The sequence below is a fragment of the Microtus ochrogaster genome, unplaced genomic scaffold (assembly GCF_000317375.1).
Source record: "Microtus ochrogaster isolate Prairie Vole_2 unplaced genomic scaffold, MicOch1.0 UNK4, whole genome shotgun sequence".
Lineage (NCBI taxonomy): Eukaryota > Metazoa > Chordata > Mammalia > Rodentia > Cricetidae > Microtus > Microtus ochrogaster.
This window is the reverse complement of record NW_004949102.1, coordinates 15,166,151-15,192,962: the sequence shown is the minus strand read 5'-3', so window position 1 is coordinate 15,192,962 and position 26,812 is coordinate 15,166,151. Positions and strand designations below refer to the sequence as shown.

The following is a 26,812-nucleotide window of genomic DNA, read 5'->3' as shown; positions in this document are numbered from 1 at the left end:
CAGGACAGGCTCCAAAACCACAGAGAAACCCTGTCTCGAAAAAACTAAAAAAAAAAAAAAACAAAAAAAAAAAAACCAAAAAAACATACTTTGGGGCTGGAGAGATGCCTCTGTGGTTACGAGCACTGACTGCTCTTCCAGAGGACCTGGGTTCAATTCCCAGCACCCACATGGCAGCTCACAACTGTCTGTACCTCTAGTTCCAGGGGACCCAAAACCCATGGCAAAACATCAATGCACATAAAATTCAAAACAAAACAAAACCAAGCTGGGCAGGTGGTAGCGCATGCCTTTAATCCCAGCATTTAGGAGGCAGAGGCAGTTCGAGGCCAGCTTGGTCTACAAGAGCTAGTTCCAGGACAGGCTCCAAAGCTACAGAGAAACTCTGTCTTGAAAAACCAAACCAAACCAAAGACCAAAATACACCTTAAATCTGGGACTCAAAGAAATCATAGCTAACATTCTAAAGTGTAGAGATCTGTGTAGGAGGACATAGCAGCTTGGGAATGCACGCTGTAAACAAGCTTCCAAGAAGAGTAAGCAGAAATCAGACTCTTGGTTTGATTAGTGTTTGAACTGGGGCCTGTGCTTTGCTCTGGGACAGAGCTGGTGCTCCCAACTGACTTGCTAGTCTGTCTCAGGACCTTGGCCTCATCTCTTCTAACATACCACCAGATAAACCCAGAGAAACCCAGGAACATGGGCTAAAATACCAGTTAACTTAAGAGGACAGTCACAATGAGAAAATAAGCGAGCAGGCCACTAGATAAACCCAAGGGGAACACATCAGATTAGGGATGGGTAACTGGGCTGGGAGGCAGCTCAGTTGGGAGTGTTTGCCTAGCAGACACTGGCCTGCTGTTTGACCTTCAGAGGTGTAAAACCTGGTGTGGTGGTACAAACCTGTGACCTCTGTGACCCTAGCACTAAGATGGTGAATACAGAGGTAAGAGAAAGTCAGTCTCAGCTACACCTCAAGTTCAATAAAAATCACCAACTCAAAGGTCTTGGAGCACCAAAACAAACAAACAAACAAACAAACAAACAAACAAAAAAACAAACCAGAGGAAGCAGGGTGTTGGTGGCCCATGCCTTTAATCCCAGTGCTTGGGAGGCAGAAGCAGGCAGATCTCTGTGAGTTTGTGGAGCAAGAACCAGGACAGGTTCCAAAGCTACAGAAGCCAAAAACCAACCAACCAAACAAACAAAAACTAAATTGGACACAAAACAGTGAAATTTGAGAGCACCAAAACAAAGCATTAGAATGACATTATTTTCTGAACAGAAGCCCCAGAAAGGGAAGAAAAGCAACAAAATTACACTTTTCAGTGAGAAATGAAAAAAATAACAATTACAGCTCAACTGTGTTTAAACACTAGACTTAGAAAGCCCATCTGGAAACTTTCCTGAAATACATAATTTTATGATAAATTGGGAATATACAAGTATCTTACCCTCAATATACTACTTAACAGGCACACAAAAAGGGAAAGGTAAAACATGAGTAAGAAGATGCCATTTTACACCTGTGAGGATAGGCTAAATATCACTAAAGAAATGAAAACGAGGGGCTAGAGAGGTGGCTCATCAGTTAAGGGCACGAGTGGTTCTGCAGAGGACGTGAGCAGTTTGCAGTGCTCATGCCTACTGTAGGTCCAGCTTCAGGGCATACGGTGTCTTCTGGCTTCCATGAGTAGCTACTGCGTGTATGTGCTGCACGTATATACAAGCAGGAAAAGCACTCATACACATAAATACTTTTAAAAATACAACCACAATGAGCATGTACCCAGTGACATTCAGAGTTCTTTGAAAAATTAGTAGGGAGGAATGACAAGATTGAATAAAAGCGAAAAGATGACGTGCATAAGCAAAATGGAGTGTGAAAACTGAGAAGATGTAAAGCATGATACAAATAAAGGGAACTGTGAGTGCACGTCTAAGGATTTTCTATGAGTGTTGCTTTATGTAAACATTAGAAAACATACTTGAAATAATTCAGTTTGTGTGTGCATATGATCTACACTCCCAAGCAACTTTATTTCATAAATAGCTTCTTAAACTGCAAGCTGGGGGAGATGGTACTCCAACACGTCTGTAATCCCTGGACTGGGAGGTGAAGGTGGCTGAGTTCCAGGCCAGCCTGAGCCCATCTCATAAAACACAACTAAAATCAGAATAAGCCCCACACTTAATAAAGTCATGATGGCCACCCTGTCTAAGGTTCCAAGAACCAAAGTCCCAGACCTAGATGAGGAAACAAAGCATAACTGGGTTGATACGTGGTAGTCACTGGGGCAAAAGCTGCAGCTCAGCGGCACAGTGCTTGCTGCGTTCCGGCCCCTGCACTCAACCCACAGAACCCCAGTTAGGTTTGGTTAGATTTCACTGGACAGGAACAGGAATACTAGAGTATGGCAGTTTAATGACAGGATACAGCTCATGCATTGAGTTCATGCGTCCTATGTGTGAGACCCTGGGTTCAATCCCCAATATTACCACCATCAAAATTAAAAATGTTTAGCAAAAGTGCCGGGTATATCATAAAATTTGAAAAATTAGTGGGCATTTGGGTGTGGTGGTGCAATCCTGTAATCCAGCACTCAGGAAACTGAAACAGAAGGACTTTCTATTCAAGGCCAGATCCTGCCGCAACAGCAGTGAGGGGGAGTGAGAAAAAGGAGTGACACGTGGCAAGCGCTGGCGTGTCGGCTCAGTGGTATCTGGGCCCTATTTCTAGCACAGCAAAAAAGGAAAGAAAATGAAAAAGAAAAGGGGAAAGCAGAGGACCAGGAGGAAGGAAAGGAGCCTCGCTGCACACTTGCGGCATTCAGAGGGGGAAGAAAGATGAAAGCTGAGGGCGGGCAGAAGACAGTGCAGTATGGACGGGAATCAGTAGTCAACTGGCCAGGCAGTCTGCAGTCTCAGCAGTCAGGGGCTGGAGAAGACAGCAGAGCTCAGTGAGGAGCTCTATTTTAAATACCATGCATTACAACTCTTTCTCCTTATCTTTCCTAGGATTATTTCCATTAGAAGAATTCTATCCTTCCACCCTCAAATCTAATACTTTAAAAACAAAAATAATCAAAGGACTTTAATTTTTATTTTAAGGGTACGTGGGTTTTGCCTGCATGCATGTCTGTATAGCATGTGCCTGCCTGGTACCCAGGGAAACAACCTGCCTCTGTCACTAGAGTGCTGGGATTAAAGGAATGTGCTACCCATACCAAGCACAATGTGAAATTTTTTAAAAATATAAGATTTCTACACTTTTTTTTTTTTTTTTGGATTTTCGAGACAGAGTTTCTCTGTGGCTTTGGAGCCTGTCCTGGAAGATTTCTACACTTTTATGCAAGTAAGGTTTTGCTTCCATGTATGTCTGTGTACCATGTGCATGCCTAGTGCCCACCAAGGTAAGAAGCATTGGATACCCTGGAGCCAGAGTTATGTATGGTTGTTAGCTGCCATGTGGGTCCAGCTGCATGAAGAGGTGTTCCTAACTACCAAGCAACTTCTCCAGCCCCACACAATGTGAAATTTATATGACAATAAAAATCTAGCTGGGCAGTGGTGGTGCACACCTTTAATCTCAGCACTCAGGAGGCAGAGACATGCGGATCTCTGTGAGTTCAAAGCCAGTCTGGTCTACAAGAGCTAGTTCCAGCTAGGGCTGTGACACAGAAACCTCGTCTCAAAAAAACAAAACAGACAAGAAAAAAAAAAATCACAATTGGCTTACTCAACCCAGGTGGGCTGTGGACAACTGGGGACTCAATGGAAAGCATGCTCGAAGTGCCCAGGAATGGCAAGCAGTATGGCGCTGGTGCAGACGTACCAAGTCTCACTGGGCTTCATATTCTTAGAGCTCAGAAGCAGGCCCTTCTGTACATGAGAACTGGACAGAGGATAAAACTGGCACTACAAATTGATGGGGGAGGATTACTAGGTGGTTTGCAGGAAATGCATTAGTAAACAAAACCGACAAATGAATGACAGAAGAGAAAATAAAGGTAAGCTTCATCTTCAAGGAGAAAGTTTGTGGTCTAGAATAGGAAGCATGTTAGAAACAACCCCTGAAAACACCTAAATATTCTCACTCAACTCCAGCCCCATCCTTTGTGACCAGGTTTCATTATGTAGCTTAGGCTGGTCTCAAACTCATAATTCTCCTGCTTTGGCCTCCTGAGTGTGTGCTGCAATACTTGCTAAATTCGACTACTAAAAACCAAGGATTTCTGTTCAGTAAAGGACGCCATACACGAAGCTAAAAGACAGGGAATGAATAAGATATGACATCTAAGACTGACAAGAGAATAGTATCTACAATGAAGACAAAACGTACAATTGACCAGATTGGCAAAGATGAGCAAGTAATTCCCAGAAAGAGAGACGACCTGCAGCTTTTGTTGTTGTTTTGTTTTGCTGAGGAATTAAGGGCGAACTAGGGTATCCACCTCTAGGGAATGAGTAGTTTCGAGTGGGATAGGATGCACACTGAGGAAAAACGATGCAACAGAGCTCAGAAGCACACGAGTACACAGAACAGTGCAGACTAACCCAACAGATAAGGCAGGAGACATTTATAGCACAGCATCAATTGTATACATTAAGTCTGTGCGCGCGCAAAGCAATGCTACTTACCAAGATTTATGCACAAGGGAACATGTCAAAAAAGGGACAGGTGCTTATACGATGGGGCAGTACTGGGTGAGGGATGGAAGGACGGCAGGACAGAGTGCATAATCAGAAAAGAGAATGCTTTTGGACTGACACATTATAAGCCATAAATGCTTACATACAGTTTGGAACTGCAGTAGCCAACGGGCTATGAAGAAGGTCAGAGGCCAGCAGAAAGCAGGCTACCTGTGAAGAGGTGGACTTTAGTGACCACTAGATAAAGCTTCACCTGCACCAGGTGGCTTCTGAAAGTCTGCTCAGCTACACAAGATTCCCCTTTCTTTCTAAGTTAGGAGTTTCTGACACCTGCCATAAAAGCATTTTAGCTGGGTTTCTTCCATACCTGGGTGCTAAGCAGTGATCAAGATTTTTGTAAGGTCATTACACTTCTGTTTCGGAGGGACAGGAAAGAGGAAGCATGCGCTGAGAAGCAGACAGAATGACTGCAGTAGCTGCCATTAGTATGTACTAGGCACTCGGCTAGGTGCTCTCCACGTCTAACCCAACCATTCTCAAGGCGGGGCAGGGAGAACAACACATCTTCAGCCAGAGTTTCCTAGTGGAGCCATGTGAACCCGTCTGTCTAATGACAACTTGTTCTCCTTCACATATGCCACCCTACCAGTAAAAACATTAGTGGGGAGGCAGTGAAGGCACACATGCCAGGACACAAGAGTGGTAAAGACACAGAGAAAAGGACAAGCTACATCAAGGCACATGTAAATGACACACAAGTTTTTGAGATGACAAAACATACTAATATATACACACACACACACACACACACATACACCTAGACAAGAGGCAACTTTCATTGTACTTGGGAAAACACAGGGTTTCCCCTACTACTCTTACTCTTTTTGATATCAAAACCAAACCAAACCAAACCAAACCAAACCAAACCAAAAACCATGCTATGAAGTGTTAATCTGATTTATACAGCCAGTCTTACCATGTTAGACTGTATTCCTACACTATTGCTGTAATGCTAGAAACATAGACACAAATCTCTACACACTCACCCCTGGAATATGTAAAAGCAAAGTACCTTCGTCGACAATTTGTTAAATCTGACTTGAAACTCCATCTTGACCCTTTCCTAAGTCGCTTTCCATTTTGTTGCTTCCATGTTGTAAGATAAAACCCGCATAGTTTTTCTTCCTTTTGAGTCAGGGTCACACTATATAGTTCAGGCTGGCCTGAAACTATAGATGTAGACCAAGATGGCCCCAGACTCAGCATCTTTAACCCTCTGTTGGTGTTAGAAGCTTACCCTAACCACACTTATTTTTCCAGTCTAGTAATACTTCCTTCTATGTCTCCACCTGGTCTCCATTCAGGTCCACATGACAGAATTGGTCTAACCCACTTATTTCTCGCTCTCTAAACTATTAGCTTATTTGGAAACCCTTTAGTTCTTTGGATGACTTTCTTCAAAAAGTTTTCTGAGTTTCATTTTTATATACAGAATAAATGATAAAACAAGGTTATGCCAGAAACCATAGCACACAGCTGTAACCTAGCATTAAGAAGTTTGAGGTAGGCCGATTGCAAGTTCAAGGCTAGTGTAGGCCACAAAGAGAAACCATGCCAAAGAAAAAAAAAATTAGTGCATACGAATAATAGCAAAGCTATTACTTATTTATTGCTTTGTGGAAGACAGTGTGTCAAACCAACAATGAATTTTTTTTTTTTTTTTTTTTTTTGGTTTTTCGAGACAGGGTTTCTCTGTGGTTTTGGAGCCTGTCCTGGAACTAGCTCTTGTAGACCAGGCTGGAACAATGGATTTTTTTAAAGCACATTTTATTTAGAGAGTGAGTGTGTGGGAATGCATGAATATGTAAAGGTCAGAGGATAACTTTCAGGAGGTTGGTTCTCACCTTCCATCATGTGGGCGAAGGATCACACTCGAGCTATTAGGCTTGGCAGCAGGCATCTTTACTCACTGAGCCACCTCGCTGACCCACTAACAGATCTTTTAAATACCTTGACTGATGACAATGGCATCTGTAGGGGCCCAGAGAGATGGCTTAGTGCCTAAGAGCACATTCATTCCTCTTCCAGAGGACCCAAATTCAACTCGCAGCACCTACATCACATGGCCCACAATTGCCTATAATTTCAGCTACAGAGGATACAACACTCTTTTGGCCTTCATGGGCACTTACATGCACACTCATATACCCACAAGTGGACACACATACGTAAGCAAAAATAAACTCCTAGAATAATATGCAATGGTGCCTTTAATACATCAAAGTTATACACTGACAAAAGATGACGTCATTGAGTAATTAAGTCAATTTTTCCCCCAGAGATAGGGTTTTCTGTGTAACAATCCTGGCTGTTCTAGAACTTGCTTTGTAGACCAGGCTACACTCACACTCAAGAGATCCACCTGCCTGCCTCCCAAGTGCTGCCAGCCACAACCGCCTGGCATGCCTAATTACTAACTCAGGTATTTTCGAGGTCTGGGGAGGCGTTAAGAAGTGCTTCCGAGGCCAACAGGATTAACAGGCAATAACAGACACAGCTAATTGGTACTTCAAAGTCGCTAGTGCTATTTGAAATCTTAGAAGTCCTTTTCATCTTTAAGAAACCAAAAATGAAAACAAGCATTCAAACCACTATTCTTATTGGGGGGGGGGGGTCTATGTCCCTGTCTATTTTTTCTATGCGTTGTTACATATCATTCAACACACACCATGCTGTTGCCTACAGGAAGGACTCTCCCATCTGCCCTCCTCAGCTACCCAAATGGACATCCCAGCACATCTATTTGCCCCTTCTTCCTGACTACCAATTCCTGACCTGTCCTTGGAGGTCCACCTAAAGCTTTCTCTACTCCTCGGAGTCTTCCCGTTGCTCTAAAACAGAACTCAAATGTCCATTGGCAAGGGAGCACAATTTTGTACACAAAGTTTGAATAATTCTTGACAACTGTATGTTGTCAAGTGATTGCAAACTGTTTAGGAACACAATGAGCAAGCTGTGCCCTTCCATTGCCCATGGTGCCCAGGTACAGTATAATACAGAGTCTCAACCCCTGCTGACGGTGGAGCATTTAAACCCAAATTAGCGTAGTAAAACAAGAGACACGGGAGTAATATTTACAGTCCTCTTTATTTAATACAACAAACATATAACATATACAAAAGGAAAAAAACCCACTCATGTAAAAGGTCCTGTCACAAAGGATAGACAGGAAACATCTATTCTGAATCAAATAAGGCTCTTATTTCAAAATGGGTTTGCTAGTTACACTTGGAATATGAACAGGGCTGCTGCAAAGTAAGATGAACAAGAGTCCCTGCACTGAAGGAGTGTATCATGGGCCAGGCCGGCAAGTTCACATTTAGGAATGTTCTCAGATGTCCCAAATTCATCAGGGATCTTATGAAATGTGCGGTTCTTTTGTTGCTGTTGTTTTTTTAAACCTGCCCTTTTTTTTTCTTAGAAAAGTTGAGTTCTAAAACCAGGAATCAGGGAAGGGTGGAAACTTTCGTACCCAAGTTTAAAGGGTGCCGGAACTAGATCAAGATCGCAACAGCAAGACGGCTGTGGAGAAGACCTTAGGTTCTAATTACTTCCCATTTACTAGTACTGCGCAGACAGACCACTGGAAAGGCAGGATGAAGGACATCCTCCTTGCTCAGTGCAGGGTCAGCAGCAGCAGTTTGTCCATATTCCTGCTAAGCTTAACTAGAAATTCAACAAGCACCAATTTGTCTTAAAAGAGCCTTATGCACGCACACTCGCACATACAGACAAACACATACATGTCATCACCATCCCCTTTTATTAAATTTATTTATTTATTTACTAAAATAATACAAAAAAAGGGAGACAGGTATATTTACAAAACTCCATGGCTGGTACAGTACATAATTTTTAAGACACACTAAATGCTACAATCTTTCAGGTCCTGAGATTATTACAAATACCAACTCAAAGCTTGTGTTCAGGTCCAGTTTTTAGAGGAAAAAAAAAAGTCTCAAAGTATTAAGTCACACACTTATTTGAAATACAGCATATAATCCTTCAAGTTAGCAAAAAAACACCTTCCTAAGAGTAGATGCAACACAGTAATTGGGGCATCTCCCCTAAAGGACCATGGACTGACTCCTCAGGCTCCTTTGTGGGAGACGGCTTGCAGACAAGATAGCAGCTGTGCAGGGTGGAGCTGCCGAAAGGGGAGGGACTGTTGCCCTGGTGGGAGCAGCTCTGCAGAGTGGACATTCCGGAATAAATAACTGTTTTTCCTTCTGCTACTAAAGAAAAGTCTCCCCTTTCTAAATTTTAACGAGGGTTGGAAATGTGCGTTTCAGCAGACTAAAATTCAGACTCTTGTTTTCCAGTTATAGCAAATAGGTTTGCAATCCCATGGTAGTTCTTGCATTCATAAATAAACCTTGCTCACAAGCAAAGAGAGAAAACACCCGACTCTTAGCCACCTTGGTTATACTTTATTTCATTATTTGGAGCACAAAATTTTCACCAGATAGAGATTTCTTTTCCTCTCCTTAAAGTTTGATACTGTTTAACAAGAGGAAGCTTGGGGAGGCTCAAATGAACGCACTCTCCTCCAAGAATGGTTTAGTACTCCAATATTTCCTAGAATAAGACAGTTCTTCAATTTCAGTTGACAACAGGTCACTACAAAGCTTGGCTCTCTTCTCTGGTGCTAACTATGAAATAGAGGAGGCTGTGTGGGAGAAGGCCCTTGCTGATCACATGTCAAAAAGGTATGTATAATCTATTATGAGGGCAGAGCTGAAACATCAAGAAAGCTGTTCCAAAGTTAGCTCAACTTTCTATTTAAAAGAAATACTTTTGCCAACTGACAAAAATTTATTTCCCTTTTTATGTTTCTAGCTAAAACTGGGCAAATCCTTGGTAATTTTGCCAGTGTGGGAGAAAAAACAATTTTCTGGCAGGGCATAATGTTTCTGCAAACAGTAGAGGTAAGCAAGAAAGGAGGAAAGTCTATGGCTCTAAGTACAGAAAATACAATATGGTTGTGAACTTTTAAGCACAAGTTGTCACACAGGCAGACAATGGCTTCTCTTAGTTGTTGATTCCTAAATGTACTTTGAAGACAGATGGAGCCACTGACTTTCACATTCCCTCAGGGAAGCCATTTTATCTGACATCAGTCAGCGCTCTACCACCATGCACTCACCAGTCAGACTCACGGTAAACCAGAATTATGTAACTGTAGCAACGTGGGGGCAAATGATAGTTTTCCAAGGAACTTAAAACTGGGACTAAGGATTTAAAGGTCGGCTTGGCTCAGACAGACCTTAGCAAAAGAGCTCTGTTCTAGGGGAGGCATGGAAATAAGGCAGGCTGTTATGAGCCTAATAAAGACTGTATTTCCTCTGATGAAACTTGAAAGGTACTGGTATTATGTAAAAATGAGACCTATTTATTGTTATTATGGACCTGGATCTCCAGGCTTTGCAAATGCTGGACAAGAGCTCTACCACTGAGCTACACCCTCAGCCTAGGAGATCTAATTTTTTTTTAATATAAATGAGAAGAGGAAAATATTCCAATCATCAGTAATCCCCAAGTTCTGGACTATATACAGAACCTTAATTGTACTACTGAGACTTCAAAATGTGTTCCTGACCAGTTTGGATAGCAGTGTTAAAGTATACAAAGTTTGAATACCAACTGCTATGAAATGGAAATACATAGGAAACACAGAGAAGCAGAATCATCACAACACAAGGAGATCACAAATAAACACCTTAAAGCAAATGGTACTTAGAGTGTGCATGAGAAAAGTGTCATTTAGCATCAGGCTGTTGAAGGCATTTCCACTAAACTCAAGATAACCTATGCTTGTGCCCTCTGCTAAGATGATGTGGAAACAATCTGCCTTTCCTCCCTAGATCTAACCACAAGCAACTTATACTGTAGTGGAACAAGTGGCTAACTTAAGAGCTCAACACCAAAGGCAAGAATAAAGACCAAAAGAAATGAAGAACTCAACATTAATATTTGAAGCTCTTTTCAATCAGTCTTAGCCATCTTTTCAGCTCTGTCAACCAAACACTGAACTTCTCAACAACACACTGGGGACTTCATAAAAGCACAAACATGCTCCACGACACTAACTCCAGGTCTGCACAGGTAAAAGGGTCTTCAGCTAGCTTTTTATGTAAAGTTCACATTTTAGGACAGATGAACACAGACAATGCATCTATTTTAGACTGCTGTTATTCTTCCCCAGAGGAAACACACACACATTCGACAAACCCCCTAAACCTTATTACTTTGGGATGAAATCTTAACATTTTTTATTGAAGAAGGAACAAGAAGGAAATGCAGAAAATAAAGAGTATGTTTATCTGCATAGTTGATATTTAAAGGTTATGAACTAAGGCCTTATCTGGAGGAGAAAAAAAATCAATAAAAATTAGAAAGGGACTTTAGAAAAACAATAACAAACACCTAGGGCTTAGAGACTGACCAGGTCCAAGCCAGTTCTGGGGTCAGCCCAGATGTGCTGGCTGCTTAGGCCCAGTGCTTTCTCCTAACTCGCTTGAGCTGAAACTGTTTCTTGACACAACACCTGGGTCTCTCTGCTGTAATTTAAACTCCCTCACACTCACTCTCTCTCTCTTATACACTATTTAGCCCCAGCAAAAACTGCAGCATCCATTTGTTCCTTTGTTTTAAAGAGAAACATTTTATGTATTATTACTTAGTATGCACTAATAGAAGGTGAGATAAAATGATCTTAATCTCTCCCGGGAGCTAGGGAAATCATGTTTCCTTCTACTCTGACCATCCCTACCTCTGTCCTGGTAGGAAATAAATCCTGTCTTCTGTCTCCCATTTGCCTACAATCTGAGCAGCTGATGGCTCCGACTTGCTTATGGGCTGAAGAGGCATGAACTGCAAAGTTAAAAGTACACATAGCTCCCTCCCCCAGGGCAAAGCTGGATAAACCTACAGAAACAGGAGCAGTGTGTAGGGTCTGATTTACTGTTAGAAACGCAAAACCTTAGTTTCCACCACCAAGCAGGTACTACAAGTAAAGTAAATTCAGAAGGTGGAGGAGGGAGCTATAACCTGCCAGGATCATTTATCTGTAAACCAGACTATCTTGAAAATATCACACGAGGTAATAACATCATAAAAGCTTAAAACAATCAATTGGTAGTTAAGAAACTTGGTGTCATCCCCTTTGATTTAACCTGAAACTAGTAATTCTACCACACTATAAATATGGTATGTTTAAATATCAAATATGCATCTAAATTAAAATTCCAATGATTTTTTTAAACATAAAAGGAAAACATTTGCTTTTCAACCTCTGCAGCAAGATAATACTATTAATTATATAGGATGTTCTAGAAAAACTCAAAATATTTTTGAAATAGTAAAGTCTCTGATATCCCTGGGAGGTAGGCAATTATTATTATACCCAATTGTCTCATGGGTAATCTGAGGCACAAAGGTTAAATGACATCCCCCTAGATAAAGTTGTTTAGGAGTTAACACTCACTACTGATCCTAGCTGCCAGACAACAGCTCTGCTACCAGGAGCTTCTTTTTTTTTTTTTAGCCACAAGTCTCCTTTTCCAATTAAAATTTTACTTACATGGGGTACTTTGTAGATATATTTGTACTGTTTATAGAGAATTGGTTCAATTTAGTCTTTTTCAACATGTCACATCTAAAATAAATAAATCTTAGATTCTGGAAGTTATGTTATTTTGTTCAAGAAAGATATTTAAATGATCACAAAATCAGATCAAAATCTAATCATCTGGAAAATAAAGAGATTAAAAATCTCAAGTATGTTGCAGATTATAAGTGTTTTTTCACTATCTAAATTCTAAGCTTACTAAAGTTTTAAAAGGTATTCAGCTATATAATTTCTTAAAGATCATTTTCCAGAAGAAAACACCTTTTAATATTGACATGAGTGCTAACTTCCTTCAAAGTGTATTCAGATACCACTGCATGGTTCTAGCTCTAGCCACCCATGTGTTTGTCTGCATAGGGCACCATCTCAGATTGGCCCACAAGATGTTCTTATTATTCTGATGCTTCCTTACACACTACATCTGCCAAATTTGAAGGGTAGAGAGAAGTGGATTACATCCAGAAAAAGTCAATGAGTCCACCGAGTTTATTATGCTTGCAATAACCAACACATATATTATATATATATATATATATATATATATACACACACACACACACACACACACACACACACACACACACACACACACACATTTATTAACTTCTACAGATATTCAGAAGGGGAAGCCAGCATCATGTGCAAAGACTACTTCCCAATCTGCCCATCTGAATCAACTCAAACCAATGGAACAAACAGGGCAGAAGTTCTGCAATGTCAAAAGGGCAGTGCTTAGAAAGATTGCCACGAACAGCTGTTCCTGGTTTTAGACACACACTGTGCATCTCGTACTTGTGTCCACACATACAAAGCAGAAGGAAGAGTATTATAACATGATATGATCTTGGCAAGTCTGAGATTCTTTCTCCTGAATCCCTTGACTTTATCAGTATATATTTGAGGGTGTCTAAAAAGTTTCAAAAGAGGGGAGAAAAACAAAGAAATAAAAGGCACTTAACAAAGACAAAGGCCTGAACTGAGCATGGTTTAGAGTATATAAGCATTTTTACCAGAGATAAGAAATTATTTACAAGGAGTTAAACTTTTCCCTTAAAACTTTATAAAATAAAATTGCATAACATGTTTGTGATCATTTATCTACTACTGTACTTTTTTTCTGCTTTGTTTTTACAAAACCAAAAGCACCCCCAAAGCAAAAACAAAAAGTCACACATGTACAACTAAAAGTCAAAGTGCCCCTTCAGAGAACATCAGGTCAGCAGAAGTACTCGTGCTGAAGCACAGGACAGTTCTCAAGTTTGGCCTGCAGTATAGACTTTTGTCATTCTTCTATTTTCAATTTGAAAAATTAAACAAAACAAAATCCAACAAACAAAGGAAACAAATTCAAAACCTAAATAATAATAACAATACAAGGACCAGTGTGCTTTTGTAGTACACTCCTAAAATAAAGTACCCTAGTTCTACACTGGGAGCAAAGCACATGACAAAATCTCCTACAAACAGAGAAGTTAAAGTCAACCAACACAGGCAAATTCATTTCCAAATGTAGCAGCAAGTAGGACAGATAAGTTCTAGAGACGATCCCAAAGGACAGAGTTCTTATAACCAATGGCAGTTGCAATAACAGTAGAATTTTCATTTCAGAAAGTCTTGAGCCAAGTAGAGGTGGAAAGGGCTGTGGGAGAGGGCATCTGCAGGAGAGAGAATAGGAGTGCCTGCCCTTTCCATCTCTGCATAGTAAACAATTTAGATCTGCTTTGGGAAAAAATATCCTGGGTTAAGATCAGTTCCAATAAGCTGTTTCCAAGCAGGTGTCAAACCCACAGTTTTCAAACGGGTATATGCCTGGTTCTTCCCCCAGTGTTGGGACCCAAATAAGCCTTATTCAGCATCTATGACACAAAACAATATAATTTGGGCTAATAACATCCATCAAAGGGGTGGTGGGCATGAAAGAATGTGCTAATTAAATCTTCCTGATTTCTTCAAAGTATAAGGACTTTCTTACTATGGATTAAAACTTGGCTTCTTTCCCCCCAAATCTTTTCTCCAGATTGTTTTAAAATCATGATTTCCCACTCTGTTCTCAGAAGCATGAGAAGAATTATAATTTAACTTTAATAGAAATTATTGCTTGCATTTATTTTGGAGGCTCTCAATGAGCTTGACACTTTGCTCCCAAACAGTCTCCAACTGAGGTTCAGCACTGCTGTCCGACGACAGCTCTGCTGACTGTTATTGCTTGTGAATACTGAGGATCACCTTGTATGTACAGTAACAGCTTATACATCAGTGAAGGCAATTTCAAATATAAGACAGTTGGAAACAAATAGCTTAATCTTCCTGAATCAAGTACCCCATGAGTGGGTTAAGTGTGCTGATTTACCTCTGCATTTGGATCTTGCTAATGCTCTTTAGCGATACACATTGCTCTACAGATATCCTTTCCAGTTATTCACCATTTTAAAAATAACATAATTTGACTTTAAGTGCAAAAATACAGTATGAGTCGCAAGTCTCTGTTAAAAAATAACCAACTTATACGCTTGTTTTTAGTAATAAAAACTGTAAAGACAGGTAACCATAAAGTATGGAGACCATTTTCAATGTTATGATATAGAAAGAAATGTATTTACATGTAGAAAGGACTCTGATTTATCTGTATAATATGAGAGGGTTGCTGAAGTAGGGATCTCAGCAGTCCTTAGGGAATCAAGACTGACAGGAACAGAATATACTTTACATCTTATATTCTTAGAGCCCAGGGCTTCAGGGAATTTTATAAAAAGACACAGGAAAAAGAATTACTAATCTTGTTTTCTAATGATGGCAAAGAACCATCAGAGCCTTCATATAGTATGGTTCAGAAGTGATGGATTTAAGAAACTACAATTATCATTATTGACTTTTAATAGCATTTGATTTATATGAATGGGTGTGCCTATGTAAACACACAAACACACAGGTTATCAGCAGGAAGAGACTAAACGCACTGACTTCTCCTTGGTAGAGGAAGTGAAGCCAAAGGCCGCCTTCCTAAGCACACCCCCAGCACAGCAGCCCAGGCAGTATTAGCAGGCATGTCTGTAAAGAAGTCACCCGGTACTATAGTAAGCCAAGAGCTGAGCAAGTTCCTCTAAGAGACCTTTCAAATGAAACTTAGCATGCTAAGTTCAAGTCAAAGTTCTCTTCAACGTCCCTGTATCTTTCCAAAATATCTACTGGGCTCATGTAGCATCTGTATTTGTTTTACTGATAAACTAAATTACTATAGTCAAGAAATTATACCAATGATTTCTTTTCTTTTTTGAGACAGGGTCTCATTGTTAGCCCAGTTCAGATTAGCCTGGGACTCACTGACATATACTCCAGGCTGGCCTCAAACCTGAGATCCTCCTGCCTCAGCCTCCTGAGTATTGGGATTACAAGCACTGGGCAGCACACCAAGCTTCAATGGTTCTTCTGAACAATCATTTTCCCTTACTGTAACAAGTTCTTGGAACTAAAGTTTTAAATTATTTATTCATCGACTTTTGGCTATGAAGCATGCCAATGTGACTTAAGTCAAATTATAGGCATTAAAAATCCGAGTAGATCTGTGGTTGGTTATTATAGTCCTAGATGCTTCTTGGGACTTCTGCTTATTAAAGGAAAATTGAGCCTGGTTAACACTCTTAATCTGGATAAACTTAATCGCACATGGTAACATGTAATGAGAATATAAAAACAACCTTGTTATTACCAGGCTAGTCTGTCATCATATATAAACGAATCTGTCATCATATATAGACTAAAGTTACATCACTTAGAGCTACTCTTAGACAGTTTGAAAATACTTAGAAGTTTAAAATTCAGGGGACACCACAATGTAATTGAGGAAAAAATAAAAGTTTCCAAATAGAATTGTATGTTTTCCCCTTTACACCCTTCATTGTCTCTATTCACATACAGAAACCAGAATTAAAGAATCTTAATTATCTGTAGGTTTACTTGAATATCAGCATTCTAAGTAAATTCTAGTAAAACTTTAAGATTCCAAATGCTTGAAACATTTTTACTGCACTGGATATAGGGCATAAAGTCTCACTGTGATAGGAATAAAAGGTGATCCCTTGTGCACATCAGTACTCTTACTGGGGTTCGTCCCTTTAAAACAGTGTACTATTATGTATATGCTATTTAGCTGGCCACAAAGAAACAGATGCTGTGCACACTGTTTATATCAACAGCTCTAATCACCTAAAGTACCACTAGTAAAGAGCACTGTGCAGTGAGGGAACTGGGCATCTGCAGTTCTTGGCAGGCTACAAAGGAGATGAGCAGCAAAGCAGCAGCCCAACAGCAAAGACCCCATGAATCAAGAGAAAATGTGAGCACTCATTTCTGCGCATCAGCAGTAGAAATAAATACTAACCAGTCCAGACTGGACGACAGTCAGCTGCACAGAGGAGTTCAGTACCTACTCTGGAAGGAGGATGAAATAGACCCTTTCACAAAAAGGGTCTACATTTTGTCTGTTAAGAGCAACAGGCTCACTTTCCTTACTTTAAAAATCTAGAAGATATAGTAATATATATCGCTGTGCTACAGCAACTTTGCTGGAGCATTTTCAGTCTACTGACTTACACTGTGAACTGCTACATACTGGAGAAGATTCAAGTTTGCTCAGGACATTTGAGGGTACAGTACTCTTGGGCTACTATCTGGAGAGCATCATGCAACTGACTGTAGCAAATCTGTCCACTACATAGACATGACTGATTCTCCTCAAACTGGGTTAATTCTACTTTTTAGTTGCTTTTATTATGCACTTTTATGTAGAGTGTTCAGATCCAACCCCCAGGATGGATGGCCATTTACCCAAATCCTCTCAACTTCCTTCTTTCTCCCCCCAGGGTAAAAAAAAAAAATCAAATTGATACTTCTGTGGGTTTGACAGCTGAGTCTCTTTTAAAGTTCCTATGGGAACTTTAAGAGACCAAAGGTCACTAACTTTCCACAAAAGCACTTCCTCCTCCTGCACCTGGCTTTGCTCAAGTAACATTTTCTTTCCTTTTCCTCCTCACCACAGTGCTTGGGACAAGAATGTAAACATCGACAGAAACAGCAGCCCTGTGACCACATAAGACTTTCCCATCAGGTAGGTCCCATCAGCCAGTCAAATGATTCCTCTCTTGATTGCTGGGAAGTCACTGAGATTTCCGTGGTAACTTAGTGTCCCCTTTACTTTGGCCTCCATCTGAGAAAATAAACAAATTGATATGGTTTGGCATATTGTAAAAAAGAAAAACAGGAAAAAGAAAAAGCAGAAGAATCAGTTTATTGTGAATTACATTTTTAAAAAGATAACCTTTATCTCACATGATGATGGCATTATAGAAGTTGATTACACATACGATGTAGAAACTCAGTGACTGAAAACTACATAAAAACTATTCCAGCAGGTGTTTACCATTTATTTACCTCATAACCATGTCCAATGCTGGATTACAGAGAAACCAGATCACACAGTGCCCACCTTCAAGGGACCTACCACATCTTTTGATTTCTTTGGAAGCCTTGGTCAATTTTATTTTCTTGTAAGTGAAATTGAAGTTATTTGCCATAATAACATGACATCTGGTAGTTCCCAAGCATTGTGAACATATCACATTGGTAGTAAAGAAAGTCCAGCTACGACTCTGTGTAGGTCCTAGCCTTGAGGTACAGGATGTGAGACTGCTGCTGGGGCTGGGCAGCTTAGTTTCCATATCTATAGTGCTACTGTCCTTCACTGTTGACAGAAAATATGGACCCACTCCATGTGATCCTCAGCCAAATAGTTCTAAAATAACTGGTAGGAGAGAAAAAGGGGTTACCCAGGTAAGAGTAGGACCCATTGACCCAGAGGGCCAACAAAATAGAAAGTCTCCATAAGTGCAGAACCCTAGTAAGGAAAAGAAAGACTCAATGACAAGCCAGGCCTGAGAGATAACAAGGGAAGGAAACTCTTCAAAGGAAGAGGAATGAGTAGGGATCATAAGTCACATGGCCAGATTCACTCATATCCAAGAATCTTAGAAAACATTTAAAAAAAAATTAAAACACTGTCCTTAGAAGAAAAACTATATCAATGTTAGTGATTATTATAAAGTAACTTTGGTTAATTATTGAAATAAAACAATTCTATCAACTAGACTGAAATTCTTTAAATGAGCGTTTAGTGTAGCATGGCCCATGGCGAAATCTGGCCCATCATCTGTTTTTGTTAATAGAGTTTTATTGGAATCCAGCTTTACTTGCTTGTTTATAAATTATTTGTGGCTATTTTATATGACAATGATTTAAGTAGTTGTAAAAAAAAAAAAGACTAAATGACTTTAACAACTGCAGACCACAAATATTTATTATTTGTGCCACTCACGCTTGGTGGCACACAGCACATAGTGAGTTGAAGGCAAGAATGACCTATGAAGCAAGTTCCCGAGCAGCCAAGTCTACACAGAGAGACCCTGTCTCTGAAAACAAAAGCAAAGACAACCTTTTTTGACCTCTGTTTACCAGCTGAGACTCTTTCAATCAGTTACTGTTATTAGATCCCATAGGACAGCTATGAGACACCTTTTTTATCTTCAGTGTGGGGTGAGAGAAGTGATGGTGAAGTTTTTCAAACTGGCAGCTCTACAACTGGAAATCCAAAAAGTTTTAAGGCCTTACATCCAATTTTTTTTTTTTTTAATTTTTCGAGACAGGGTTTCTCCGTAGCCTTTTGTTCCTGTCCTGGAACTAGCTCTTGTAGACCAGGCTGGCCTCGAACTCACAGAGATCCGCCTGCCTCTGCCTCCCGAGTGCTGGGATTAAAGGCGTGCGCCACTACCGCCCGGCTTACATCCAATTTTTTAAATGAAGAGTTTTAAACATTAAACTTCAGTTATTTGGAAAATACTCATCTTTTCCTTGTGCTGGGAGAGTAGGGTTGACCAAATAAGAGATAGCTCCCATAGAGATGGAACCATCAAGAATTCTGGTTGTCTACTTCCTCACATTTATGACAATCATCAAGAGCTCCTGTCCCCAACTGGATCCCAGAACAGGAATATATTCAAGCCCAATCAAGAGCAGGAAGGTCAGATGGGGTTTATGTTCCTTTTCTCAAGAATGAGTCTTGGGCAGCTGATCACAGGAATGACCATGAAATTGATGATAGCCTATTGCCTCCAGACTGATGCACAGCTCCAATTTCTGCCCCATGCCCAAGAGTAAACTAGTGTAAAGACAGTTTTAGTTTTGTTCTCACTGGTATGGGTATTTTGCCTGTATGTATGTGCCTGGTGTCCATGGAGGCCAAAAGAGGGCATAATATCCCCTAAAGTCACAGGTGGCTATGAGATGCCACATAGATGCTCTGTAAGAGCATGAAATGACTTTAACTGCTATGACTTCCAAACACCTTGTATGTGTGGGCACACATACCACAGTGTTCATGTGAAGAGGATACTTTTGTGGAATTGGTCCCTTTACCTTTTTTTGTGGGTTCTGGGGACAAAACTCAAGGACATTAACCTGCTGAACCTTCTTGTCAACATCTAGGACTCTGGATAATTATTTTATGAATTCGTGATTAGGCAACATATCTATATAATAAAATTCTTTCCCCATGTGTCTAATAGATCTCATTTATCCTTTTTTTCTTAAGAAAAAAGTGTCTGTTGCGAGTGAGGATCCAGGTAAATGAAAACCCCCAATGTTTTATCATTTTATTCACACTGTTTGAAGAAACTTTAATCAGCATCTACACTCAGTTATACACAATAGGAACAAGCAGCTGCTTACCATTAAATGCTTGCTGTAAGTGTGTAGGCAGAGGTGAGTGGGAAAGTGTTGCTGCATGCTGAGTTCCCGGCTGTAAACTCTTTAGTAAATCTGAGAGGGAAACAGACTTGTCAGTTATCTTTATCATGTTAACTCAAACTCAGTAAGACTCTGTCTTCTCTAATGCCGGCCTAAGCCCCAGCTCCAGAGTTTTCTAACACTACAGCACACACATGTAAAGAGTTGACTTATGTAAATACAGCCATGAGTATGCTAAGAAATCCCCCATGTTGACTTTCTTCTACATACTTCATAACAGAAATGCGGGTGGACGGTCCATTAGTTCATTTGAAACAGAGCCCCACTTACTCTGAGTTAGGCTGTGATGGAAAGCGGCTGAGGTAGATCCCGAGGTGGTTGTCACTCCAGCTGTGTCCGTTCCAAAGCCAAGTAGCTCCAAGGGAAACTGGAAGGGCATGGTCACTGGAACAAGGCCACCCAGCATCCCAAAAGGAGTCACAGTTTGATTTGTTACAGACAAAGGTGATGTCATGAGAGTCAGAGGTGAGGCATTAGCCAATAATGATGCTCCTGTTGTGGACTGTGTAGAAACCAGGGGTCAAAATAGATAAGAAATAAAGCATTGCACCTAAGTTGATTTAACATCTTCATGGATGTAAGACTGTGTCTTTATCTGTTCTAACAAATGAGAGAAAAATTAAGACTGAAGTGAAAAATATAATCCAGAGAGTTACTAATAATGCTTCTGAAAATCTGCAAACAACATTTGAAAACTTTTGTATGTACAGTTCTCGTATTAGCATTGTAGTTTGCTTCTTAGCTGTTCAATGCCCATTCTTGCTTGTAAGCCTCAATCTCCCTTTCTCTACTTCTCCTTCCAAAACTACAGATATGAATCACAAGGAGTAATTCAAGTCAATGCCCTGGGACTCCGCAGACTCTTTCCTGGCCCAAGGCCTACAGCTGCTGCTCCCATCTACTGTGCTTTCGTCACGGCACCTGACACAGACGAGGCCCCCTGAGCACTCCTCATCCTTGGTCTTACCTGTGCTTCCCCAGAGCTGCACACTATACCACAAAGGGCGCCAACTGAAGCCTCCCACAACATTCTTTCTCTCTCTTCCTGCATCTTTCCCATCTCCCAGTCATAATCTAATCTTATTTGTAATCCTTTTCCAAAATCAATACTTCATTTTCCACACTATCTCTCCAGAACCACTAAAACTGGTTTTCATTACATCACTTTTTTGAAATCAGACTTTCAAAGTATAAAGCATTTTCTCATTTCTTTATGTGAGTTTTGAGGTCCTGAATGATGAATCAGAAATCTGCTAATGTCGATGTGCTTCTATGGGAAACTAGTTAAGTACACTCAAATAAATATATTTGAGCTAATTCAGTATTTCCAATGGCTTTCTATGCGACAAGATTTTTTTCCACTTTTGATATTTCTTCATGATGGGCACTTATCATCAACTTTAAACACATCCAACTTTCTCAGACACAAACATTACATACTACTGTCCTGCCACTGTAGTTTTCTTTTGTAGACTACAATGCTTCTTCAGCTAAAAAATTGATAGTTTCAACTGTGGTCAATAAAACAGAATTTTATTTCCCTTTTTTTTTTTAAATTTAGAAACTAGAGAGATGGTCAGTGGAGGTGTCACATGCCTTTAATTCCAGCACTTGGGAGGCAGAGGCAGGCAGCTTTCTTTGAGTTCAAGGCCAGCCTGGTCTACATAGCAAGTTACAGACAGGCCAGGTAGAATTTCCAAAAAGCCTTGTCGTTCTTTTCTTTCCTTCTTTCTTTTTTAAAGATTTATTTATTTATTATACTTATTGTATTTATTATACCCAGTGTTCTGCCTGCACACCAGAAGTGGGAAGCAGATTTCATTATAGATGGTTGTGAGCTGCCATGTGGTTGCTGGGAATTAAGTTAGGATCTTTGGAAGAGTAGCCAGTACTCTTAACCTCTGGGCCATCTCTCTAGCCCCAAAAAGCTTTTTTCTTAAGTTAATGATACATATTAGATATTGTTGGTTTGTGTGCTATTTCTACCAAAAACATCATTAATTAAAGGTTGATGTTTTATTTATTTTTCAAACAGCATTTCATTATGTATCTCAGGCTGGCTTGGAACTCATTATGTAACATAAAAAAAAAAAAACCACCTTGAAATCCGAGTATCCCAGCCTCAGCCTCTTAACTACGATGATTACAGGCATGTCTCAGATACCACTACACATGGGAAAGGCTAAAGGTTTTATTTCGTAACATGTAAGAAAATATATGGAACTTTCCCATACATATGTGGCACCCCAGGGTTAACACCACTGCTGAACAAAAAGTGAGGTCACTCTCAAGAAGTCATCTTATTTAAGTTCCACAACTTCATTTCTCCACTTTGTGCATCTCCTGTGTTATTATAAGCTCAGTTCTGACCTGTCATCTCAACTTTAATCCTGTGAACCAGAGTTTAGTGAGTATCACCACATGGGTTTCTAACACTCAGCTAGCCTGACATGTCCAAACTGGACTCACCTGGTCCCCACCCTCCACTGTCTTGCCATCAGCAAGCACTTCTTTTTCCAGGAGTTTGGGACATCAACCTTAGTCTGCAGGCCTCATAAACTAAAGGAGTTTCTTCTTCACCCAACCTTCTCTTTCCACCCAAGCAGTAATCCTCAACACTTTGTTATAGACACCTTGAAGAGCGGCCAGCCCTTCTCTCTACTATACCTCTTATGATACACAGTGGGTACATTTAAGAAAAAATATCCAGTTACAAACACTACTGTCTTAAAGTGATCAGGATAAAAAGGATCCCGTATCAGTTTAAAAGTAAGCAAGAATGTGGGTTTGAGAGATGGCTCAGGGGCTAAGGGCACACTGGCTGTTCTTCCAGAGGTCCTGGATTCAATTTCTATAACCACATGGTGTGGTGGTGGCTCACAACCATCTCTAGTGTGATCTGATGCCCTCTTTTGGCATAAAGTCGACAGAGCACTCATATACATTAAATAAATAAATAAATCTTAAAAAAAAAAAGGTAAGCAAGAGCTTGAGAGATGGTTAAGAGCACTGACTACTCTTCCAGAGGTCCTGAGTTCAATTCCCAGGAACTATCTGGTGCCCTCTTCTGGACTACAGGCATACATGCAGGCAGAACACTGAATACATAATAAAAAAAGTTTAAAAAGTAAGCAAGAAATGGTTCCTTCATTTTAGACATAAGTCTATTGTAGTCAAGATAATCTCCAAGGTTGTGCCCCAAATTTTCTCTCAGTGAAAAACAGTAAATAACGCAAATGATTGAACCTTTTAAAGCCTTTCTCCAAGAGTCTAACTGAAGCGTTACAACAGATAGAGAACATAAATTAGGACAAATTCCAAATTTTAAAAATAATTTTAATACCAGCAATTAAAAAATATTCTATAACTCATATTTTATACTTTTTAAGAATTTTTCAAACCTAATTTTGTTTATGACTAAGTTAGAATTACCAGGTGACCGCAATGTTACACTGACATTTAAGCGTTTAGGCACTTTCAGAAGTAGAAAATCCCACTTTTATAATATCTGGGAGCATAGAAAGGCTGTCAACATTGGCTATATAAGCAGACTACATAGTGTCCATAATCAGACATGTTTTTTATGAATGGAAACTGCTTTCCTCAGGTAGGCACCTGATCCTATAGAGCTACTCATTCTGTTTGGTGAGACAGCTGTTTCCTATTCACCTAGAATAATATTCTGATATGTAGCCAGACCGTTCTTCTGGTTAAAACCTTCCAACAGGTTCCCTTCTTCACAAAATAAACCTCAAATCCTTACTGTCCCTTATCAGGCCCCCTTGACCTAGTGTAGGTTTATCCCCATAGTTAGGTCACACACACACGGGCTTTCATCTCAGGCTCTTTTTACATTCATCTCAGCATTTTTATATTGCTGTTTCCTCTAGCTCATACCAATTTCCTGTCTTCTTTATGCATGGCTATGACCTGTTATTTCAACTCTCAGCTCAAATAAAATAGTATTTCCTTTAATAGGTCTTCTGTAGTCCCTTATGTTAGCAACAATCAATTTTTAACATTTTTTCATAGCACATGCTTCTTTCTTTTTAAAATAAAACTGATATTTAGCTTATCTAGAATATATGCTCCACAAGAGCAGATGTAGTATGTTATTCACCCTGGTTCCCCAGCACATAGAACAGAGCCTGGCACATGGCACTCAATTTGCTCACTGAATGATGGCTTTTAGAGTCATAAAGTAACAAATACAAAGTAAGTTGAAGCGCAATAAAGAGGAAGACAGTTCTGTAAGGAAAGTAGACAGAGCTTGGACTTAGGAATATTTTCACTCTCAGCCTTTGTTAAATGATCCATCTTTTTACTGTGCTGTGGCTAGCACTGCAGATCCCTTGTAGACAGGAAATGCAGGCTTCACAAGACCGGATACCAAATGTACTCCCCTCATGAAGGAACATCGCTTTAAGCACCTGTGTTTAATAATACCCGGAGGCCACCAACAGCTGAGAAGGCTTCAGAGCTGCTATGTCATACGTAAACAACTACCAGTGGCAGAGGTGACGTGACATTAATCAACTGTTGACTTTTTCTTTAGTCAAACCAGTGAGACAGAAAAACAGACCAAAGAAAGCAGGAATCTTGGGGTTTCCAAGTCATACAATGACCCAAGAGTGGAAGAGTACCGGGAAGGAACTTGTCAGGAACATGCATTTTTGTCATGCAGCTTTCTTGCTGACAGATCAACTACTCTTAAGACAGTGAATGGCTTCTTTTAGGATAAATGATAATCAAATACAAGATGGTCAGGTAGATTTTAGAGATGAAAAAAGGTGAAGGACAATTTAACCAGACCCTTGAAGGCAATGACATAAAAACCGACACAAAGCCAATTTTTAAGTATAGAAAACTCCCTTACCATTTTATAAGAAAGTAAATGAAGTCATAACTCTGATAACGAAACAAATACTTACGTCATGGAAGATTTAACCAAAATCTGATTACTATTTCAGCAAAATGGTACAGCTAAGAAGAACTGTAATTCTTATTTTCATAATGAAAATGACACGGTAACATAACGGTAACATTCATGAAATTAAGAGTTTATCATTCATTTCTTCATTCTTTTTTGAGACAGGGTCTCCCTATGTAGTCCTGACTGGTTGGGAACTCACTATGAAGATAAAGTTAGACTCAAACTCACAGAGATCCACCTGTTTCTGCCTGGTATTGAAGGTAAGCCACACCATACCTGATTGTTATTATATGGTGGTGCATGTTTATAACCCCAGTATGTGGTCTTGTCTCAGAAAGAACAAAAGTATGGATAATAAGAAGGTATGGGGCCAGAAACTATCACTTTTTTTTTAGAATTCCATTTCTTTTTTTCCTTTGACCAAATTAAAGGTTAATTTTAGAAAGAATCGCCGTTTTAGCAAGTCTGAACATTAGTAAAGACTAACTCACAAATTATCTATAAGGAACAAGTGTAACCAACAACCCCCACTATCAGCATTTGAGCTTCGCTGTTCACCTCTCCCCTTTTGTCTTTCCCGCTCTCTTTGAGTTACGGTATCACTAGCTTGCCTAGATTGGTCTTAAACTTATGGGCTCAAGTGATCGTCCTGACTCCTGGGCTAGGATGCAGATGACGAACACTCACTCAGCTTTATTTCTTTATTATGAAAAGATGTTTAAGAGACTAAACATCCATATGTTTAGTAAACTGAACTTGTTCTACATTAGTATGCAATCCTGAACCCATGTGAGTAGAAGAATGATAACTTGGTATTATTAAGTGTATTCAGCACCAAGTCTTACACTATACTAAACTGCACGAAGCCCCTACAAATAGTAAGGGGAAAGTTTTTCATTAAATTCCTAATGCACAAAAACTGGAGCAGCATGAAGTTAAAGCATTGCTGTAGACAACTCATTTCCCAAACCAGAGTCATGTTCTTAAAGACTTAGGACCTAAGCACTTGTATATCATAAAATATATTTATAACATGACATTGTATAAGACAGTTTTTTTTTCAGAACAGCCTTAAAATACCCTACATATGAAACGTGATGGGCACAGGTGGTTTTTATTTTGTCTCTAAATTTGCTCATAGTGACAATGTATTACTTCCAGGAGGGAAAAAAAAATCACACATCATTAATGTGAAGAATTAAATCTTTGAAAGTCTCAAAATATAGTGAAGGTAGAGAAATGAACACAATACAAGATGGCATAGAAGTCAGAGCCAAGAAATAGATGAACAACAAATTAGATGTGCTAGTCCAAGGCTGTCACCCAGCAGCTTATGCTGCAGTAGCCTGGGCGGCAGAGTGAGATCCTCTCTTTAAAAAGAACAAAGTTCTCAGAATAACCTAAGTGGGGTGTGGCAGCACATGCCAGGAATCTCCGTTTCAGGGACAGGTAGGGGTACAGCAGGTCTGGGTCAGTCTGACCTATATACAAATGTCCATTGTCTAAGCAAAGCATTGGATCAGAAACAATTACCAAACATAAAATAATACAGTCTTTGCTTTTTTTTTTTTAACTTCTTAAAATGACATTTCTTCTTGAGTTAGGAGAACTGTGTTACCATATATGTGCGCATAGGTCAGAGGATGACTTTCAGGAATCTGTTCTCCTTCTACTGCCCGAGT

General features: G+C 39.9%; 1 protein-coding gene across 1 annotated transcript in view; it reads right to left on the bottom strand.

Moving 5' to 3' along the window:
• Positions 1–7,781: 7,781 nt before the first annotated feature.
• Ubn2 (ubinuclein 2) overlaps positions 7,782–26,812 on the bottom strand; it is a 67,227-nt gene continuing 48,196 nt past the window's right edge. The window contains exons 17-19 of the mRNA XM_026788553.1: positions 20,468–20,699; positions 20,120–20,209; positions 7,782–17,546 (exon numbers count right to left, since the gene is read on the bottom strand). Of these exons, the coding sequence (XP_026644354.1) occupies positions 17,497–17,546; positions 20,120–20,209; positions 20,468–20,699 (372 nt within the window). The 3' untranslated portion in view covers positions 7,782–17,496. The remainder of the gene's footprint in view (positions 17,547–20,119; positions 20,210–20,467; positions 20,700–26,812) is intronic.